The sequence below is a fragment of the Gymnoscopelus microlampas genome, assembly GCF_963454915.1.
Source record: "Gymnoscopelus microlampas genome assembly, chromosome: 21".
Taxonomy (NCBI): domain Eukaryota; kingdom Metazoa; phylum Chordata; class Actinopteri; order Myctophiformes; family Myctophidae; genus Gymnoscopelus; species Gymnoscopelus microlampas.
In genome coordinates, this window is record NC_139958.1 from 31,753,527 (window position 1) to 31,760,839 (window position 7,313).

Consider the following 7,313-nt stretch of genomic DNA (forward strand, 5'->3'; position numbering starts at 1 on the left):
GTGCTCATTCAAACCACGGCATGCCTGGTCTACAACTTCCCCAAATATCCCCCCCCCCCCCCCCCCTCTGTTCCAGTGAAGTGTTCTCTTCACTGGCTTCAAGTCGGTGCCCCCATCCAATTCAAAACACTATGAATCCTGTTTACCGGCTGTCCTCTCCCTTCTTGACAGTCTCTGACAGTTTTCAGGTTAAGAAGTAAACTTTTACAATTTGATTTTACGAACCTAGTTGCCGGAAGAAAAATTTACCATATGGATTACTGTCCTGTGATATTTTCATCACCTTTTTAAAAGAAGAGAATCAATAGCCTCACGTATATGTGTGATATACAGTACATCCCAGGTTACGTGAAGAGTACCTTGCGAGACATCTTGACGGTATTGCACTCAACTTTAGATTCTATTAGTAGAAAATATTATATAATATGTATTATACTAGATGATTTTTCCATCTGAAGCCTGATGCCCCAGCATGGGTAACACTGGAGATTAACTCTTGTAAACCATGCTCCCTCCTAACAATGCTGGGGTCATCACCCTTTCTTCCTTTAATGTACCTTTCAATAATCCTGTCGTGAAACACTCCCTGAGAGTGTGGGTTCAATTCAGGAATTTAGGCTTCCAGCTCCCCTCCCTTTGAAGCCCTATCATTTTTAATCACCTGTTCACTCTGTCACTGCATGATGCATTGTTTCATAGATGGCATAGATTTGTGCAGACACTTCTGTGTGTAGTAGTTTGATGAAATTGTTGTTTGCAGAAGCAAAAGTCAGAAACAAAAAAAATATTCGATAACAAATAATTATATATACTGTATCCTATATTAAAATTGGTTTAAGGGATACCGGTCGGCCAGCGTGACATCACGCTCATGTCACCATGACTCAGCCATAACCATATAAGGAGTTCCCAATGCAGCTACGCCCCAATATAGAATGTGTTATCTAACCTCAATGTGTCGTCATGGCATCATCATGGATCGATAACATCAGGGATCTCCATATATGGGCTTAAAAGGGACATGGACAGGTACAGAGATCTCCATACAGTACATAGAGTTAAAAATAATAGAGAGGGCACCGGATATCCCCTCACATCCACTTGCACTGAATTGCTCGCACCCAGCGCAGGAAGCGAATTCACCCCTTCTTCCGGGTTGGAAATGTGATGGGCGAGGACTATTTGGGGCTTCTGCACGTCACCTCTGTGATGCAAAACGCACCACAGTGGTGCGCAGCCCCGTGCGCAAGCTCGTGAGTCGAGCCCCTTGTTCGAAACAGTTTTCGCTCGTTCATGCACAGTGGCCCCAGCTGCAGTACCTATGAGTGGCCAGCATGTCCAAAGCGCTTCAATGCAACCACTGAGTTCTGGCGCCTTGATACAGTATATGGGCATATCAGTCAGATCGGCAGTGAGACGTACGTAGGTGTGAGGGCCCGAACCGCTAGTATATATATTTATATAATTACACACGCACACGCACACACGCACACACACACACATGCACGCACACACTTACAGGAGAATATTAAACAATCCCACTGTAGAAGATATCAGTTCATACAGTGGGACACAGCATGACAGGGATTCTCAGTTACAGCAGGGTGTTCTATACCAAACTGTCAGATTCAATACAATACAATGACTTTACTAGAGTATACACTCAAAGTGAAATAGCTACTGTACTTTCAGGGAAACTGTTGATTGAATGAAAAACTTTTTAGAACTCAGAGGGCCCTTCTTTAACGACAGAACCTTTCACCATGCGGCATTGTGGTGTGTCCAGCGCAATGGTGCTATTTAGAGGACGCTAAATGTGGGTGCTATGTATCTGCGCCCTGCGCAAAGGACCCTGAATTAGTCATGAGTGTGTGGGCGGGCGTTACATTAATAAAACCAATCGAAGTCGCGTGCCATCACTTTTAAGAACCAGCTTGTGCCCGGCGTGAGGCGCCGTCCTATCTAAGTGGCGGAGAGCAGGAGATGCACAGAATGCTTTCACAGTAGCAATGAAACGTGCATGAAGTATAAGCTGAGAGACAGTGTAGTGGGGGCAGAAGATGGTGCTGGCAGGCTTGGATCCCAGGCAGAGAAGGGTGACGTGTGGTTGTGGTGGCAACATTCGTAACCACGACAAGCCCCATAAAGTGTTTTTTATGTCTCTTTTCATTGCTGTTGTATGTGTCTGGCTACAAGCTGTTCTCACAGCGCTACAGCACTGTGGCCAGCTGTGCCAGCCCAACCCCCGCACATAAATGATGAAACTAGATGAGATGAGGCAGTACTTTATTGTTGTAGCAGCTATATGAGAGATTTGCCCTGCATCTCAAGTAGCTAGCTGCATTACAAAAAAAGACTGGCAATGTAACACACAATGCAATGGAAAATAATAATTTCGACAATATTTTGTTGATCTAAACTAGAGATCTTACTTACTGTATATACTTAGTTGACCAGTACCCCTATACTATAGCCCCCCACCTTTTTCCTCTCAACACCAAATAATCTCTTCGCCAAAAATAACAAAATGCTCACCCAAGAATAGGATGCCAAGTGATTAATCAGGGCCATGCACCACACCGATTTAAATCAATAAGCTTCATGTCTTCCACTGAAAGGCAAAGTCAAAATGTTGGCATTTAATTTTGCACACAGTGTGAACTGCGAACTGACAAAATCGAATCATGTGGATATCGGGAGCCACATGGGAACCAAACGGCGTGGCTTTCTCTCGGATTTCATGCGGCCAGCCTGTGATGTTTTAATTATTACTATTTTTTTATCTTCCGTTTTCAAAACCTCAGTGAGGCGTTAAAGACCACGCGCAATTAGTGAGCCACGGTGGAAAAAAACAAAACCGAGAAACAGATGTTGAAAAAAATAGAATTGAGAGTGAGAGAATTGAGGGGATTATCACAACAGAACAATTGAGGTTGTCCATGAGGGCCGTCGCTTTGGTGACGGAACCAATGAGAATGCAGGAGACCGGTGGTGGGCAGCAAGGTTCTTCCTTCCTACTTGTTCATGGCCTTGATGGCCACAGAGCATTCCTCTGCCATGGCAGCCAGCACAGAGACCATGAATTCCTCACCAGCCTCAAACTTTGACAAGATTTTCTTGCCCAGGTCACCTTCAGGACATCGCAGGTCTTCCCTGATGTCTCCATTATCAGACATCAGAGACTTGAAATCTTCACTGATGTTGAGAAGCTGGTAGTCTGTCCGCTTGATGGAAGGGACGTCAATGTTGTGGGTGGAGGGGCACATATCTTCTGATATTGGTAAAGATGTCAATATCAACCATATTAACCTTGGCATGCCCGTGCTTGCCGGTCTTGGAGGTGTTTCTCCACAATTTTGCAGGGGCGTCCCCTCAGCACCACATAGCCGTTCTTGCACAGGGCAGAGCATTGCATGGGGTGGGTGGATGAGGCGCCAGACTTGGCGGTTGTGAAGTCAATATCAGGGTCTGACATGGTGCAGAGGGTCAACTTCCAAGAAAAATGGACCGACTATACCCAGCCTGTGATGTTTGTCATCTATATTGTATTATGTACGAATGGCAGGTCAAATAGGCGCAAAATATTTGGAAGCTAGTCTATGACATCGGTACTACAGTATGATATCAGTGCTATGACCTCAGTACATTTTGTCAGAGTACTTTTTGTCAGAGTTCTTTGAGGCCAGTCCCTGACGTCACTACAGCATTCTGCTGTGAAGCACCAATTTGGGACAGTTCGTCAATCTCCATAATCAGTCTGGGCTGGTGATGTCATACTTCGCACTTCAGTGCATTTGTTTTATAAAATATTGAATACTCATTCAAAGTTTTATAAAAAATCAAATGCACCATATTGGTTCATGCATGCCTCTCTATGCTTTCTGCTGCTGCTACTGTTGACTGCTACTGTTGACTGTGTTCCTGCTGCTGTTTTCAAATCCACTCATGGAAACCAAACGGGTCGAGATTCCTTCTTGGGTTCTGGACGACCTCTGCAGTAGATTCATCCTCCACATACCCAGTGAGGAGAGGGACAATGTCATCCGGCTCTGCTTCCAGATCGAACTAGCCCACTGGTTCTACCTGGACTTCCACATGCAGGAAACACCAGGTTTACCTCAGTGCGGGATCAGGGACTTTGCCATGGCTGTTTTCAAACAGTGTCCATTCCTGCTCCCTGATGGGGAAGATGTCCATAAAGTCATCGAAGAGTGGAAGGAATATAAGATGGGCATCCCGACCTATGGCGCAATTATTCTAGACGAGGCTCTAGACAATGTGTTGCTGGTTCATGGTTACTTTGCAAAGTCAGGGTGGGGATTCCCAAAGGGCAAAGTCAACAAAGATGAGGCACCTCATGACTGTGCTGTGCGAGAAGTTTTGGAGGAAACTGGCTTCGACATCACAGATCGTATCTCTAAAGACATGTACATTGAGCTTATGCTCAATAATGTCTTTAGAAATTCTGCAGTCAAAGGCCAGCTGACCAGGTTGTACATAATACCTGGAGTCTCTAGTGATACCAAGTTCAACCCCAAAATCAGGAAGGAGATCAGTGACATCGAGTGGTTCCCGGTCGAACAGCTGCCTTGTGACAGAAGCGACATGACTCCTAAGTTCAAGCTCGGATTGGCCCCTAACAGGTTCTTAATGGCCATTCCGTTTGTGACGCCACTCCGAGAATGGATAGTCAAGTTGAATGGCATGTCTAACTCATTCCTCAACTTCAACTTTGACTGGGAAGCCATTCTGGAAGCTTATGCTCCAGAGGTTTACAGGTTTTACATGTACAAGCAGTGAGATGTTGGTGTGACAGGGTCTGCAATACTGTGCAACAACAACAATACAATACACAAGATAATTATAAAAAATAGAAATTGCATGTACGAAATAAAACAAAATAATTCTATGACGAAGAGAATATGACTGGTTTCATCATTTCTTTATATGAGGTGAGAGAGCCTAGTCAGACGAATTACAAGATATTGTAGGAGCACTGCATTTATCAGAGCACTGCATTTATCTGTAAAATCTAACTCCATCTTGTACAAAACACCTCATTTGGCTAACAGATGGCTAATGTATTATGAAGGGGCTTCGTTATTTACCTCAGGACAATCCTGTTTATAATCCTGCTTATGTGATCGCACACTACTGCGATACAGACCAATGGTAAAATTGTAAATGTTGCATTTATATGGCGACTTTTTATCCAAATCTCTTTTTAGCGTATTACATTCACCCATTCATACACACATTCAAACACCTATGGCAGAGGACAACATTCACAGAAGACACCATTCTGCTCATCAGGAGCAGTTAGAGGTTCAGTGTCTTGCTCAAGCACACTTTGAGACTAATCCACGAGAGCCAAGGATCGAACCGGAAATCTTTCAATTTCTAAGCGGCCTCTCATACTCCTGAGCCACTGCCGCCCCAGATTCATTGTTTACCGTCAGATTCATTCAATCGTTTATTGCAGTTTCCCAAACATAAGATCATGACCCATTTTGGGTCGCAGACCTGTTTTCATGGGTTGCGATTAAGTATCCTTTTTCATTACTTTTGCCACAAAAAAGTGTTATTTTTTTTCCATAAATGACTCAAACATTGTCACACAAACAAAATATCAAAATGTTTAATGAATTTATTAAACATTGTGGAAAATAGCCTATCTGCAAGTCCTTAATTTGGGTCTTTGGAATGTTTGGGAACCCCTGGTTTACAGTATTTGATGCCCAGTAAGTCAAACAAGTGAGTGTTGGAGCACCACTGTTACACCTACATATGAGCAGTGACAGTTTTCTGTTGCATAAAATATCCCCCATAGTTAGACATAACCGCCTAAAGATTAGGATGCCATCAATGTGGAGGTCCAAGCAAACCTACCACAAGCTGTTGCATCAGTTGTTTTATCAGCTTTACTAAAAGTCACCTTCCAATGCGAGAAAAGTTTCATTTGACAGTATGATGACCCAGAGTAGACTACGGGTTTTCTCATTTCTCTGATAGTCCAGCAAGCCTACTGTAACTACATGCTGTTTGAGAGCCTCTGCAGTGTCAGCCAGCTGTGCCAGCCCGCTCCTGGCAGGCAGCACACAGACATAGTGCCATCTGTGCCCGTGGGCACTCAGCAGCACTGTCGGCGCCATCTATACATCCTCCTTTATCCTGTCATTGCACTGCTGCTTTCTCCTCATCACAAAGGAGAACATCAAATGGCTGCTTTTGCATTGCATATCTGATTCGAACTGAACCAAACTAAACCAAATTTTAAAAATGGCCCTGTTTTGTATACAGTCTTTCTGTCACATATTCAAAACAGGTGCATATAATATTGTTGTATACAGTATATTTAAAGAGTATAATGTTTTTACACTTTTTACAACACATGCAACCTAAAGTCCTAAACTGAAATCTCATTTAGTACTGAACTTTAAGGAAGATGTGAAATAAGCCTAAAGTTAAGCCATAATGCACAATAATCAAATAGCATTTTATGCAAAATAAGAAAGGCATAATTTACTTAAAGAAGCAAAAACCTGGCAACCACTGACATGAGTGTAGCAACTAATATGTATTTGAAAATGAATTTGAAATACATTATTTGAAATATGTATCCCAAAAAAAATCAATAAATCATATTGACCAGTGCACCAGTGTCACCGTACTGAAAATAGCAGATCTACAATCTCATGTTGCAGGGAGTGGAACTGGGAGGGGATAGTGTGTTGTTCTGCACATGTTAGCCCTCCTGGCTAAACTCCTCAGGTGAGGGGAAAAGAAGTGGCTGGCGACTCCCTGTGTGTCAGAGGAGGCATGTGGTTATCTACACCCTCCACAGGACAACAGTGGGGGTTAGCATGCAGCAGCAGGGACTGTGTAGTAGCGTACTGTTCCTTGTTCAAGGAGAATTAGCATGACTAAATTGGGGAGAAAAAGAGAACATAAAATAAACAGAGACACAGCGAGAGTGGGGTAGAGCGGGGACTGAGAGGGGGAGAGAGAGCATGAGAGAGAGACAGACAGACAGACAGAGAGAGAGAGGGAGTGATGCAAGCATGTCCTTTTGCTACCATCATTGAATCAGACAAACATTTGATTGGATTGTCCTGGACCCCTAGGGTGTGACCTCATAAGAAAAGCTGCCCAGGGGTGGGTGGGTAGGTGTGTGTGTGTGTGTGTGTGTGTGTGTGTGTGTGTGTGTGTGTGTGCGCGCGCGTGCGTGCGCGACAGAGAGGGGAGATAGAGGGAAGACTAGATGAGCAGAGTTTGTGCAAGCTACAAACTGCATGAAAGGTGAAAGAGGTAAT

At 43.8% G+C, this 7,313-nt stretch overlaps 1 protein-coding gene and 1 pseudogene across 2 annotated transcripts; one reads left to right on the forward strand and one right to left on the reverse strand.

Moving 5' to 3' along the window:
• Window positions 1-3,014: 3,014 nt before the first annotated feature.
• Window positions 3,015-3,483, reverse strand: LOC311037476 (eukaryotic translation initiation factor 5A-1-like; annotated as a pseudogene). The gene has a single exon. The product of its transcript is annotated as a eukaryotic translation initiation factor 5A-1-like (transcript).
• Window positions 3,484-3,945: 462 nt separating this feature from the next.
• On the forward strand, window positions 3,946-4,800 carry LOC311037908 (m7GpppN-mRNA hydrolase-like; the record flags this gene model as incomplete). The annotated part of the gene is made up of 1 exon (XM_084047204.1): window positions 3,946-4,800. One exon carries the CDS (start codon window positions 3,946-3,948, stop codon window positions 4,798-4,800), a length of 855 nt encoding a protein of 284 aa, XP_083903330.1.
• Between the last annotated feature and the right edge of the window lie 2,513 nt (window positions 4,801-7,313).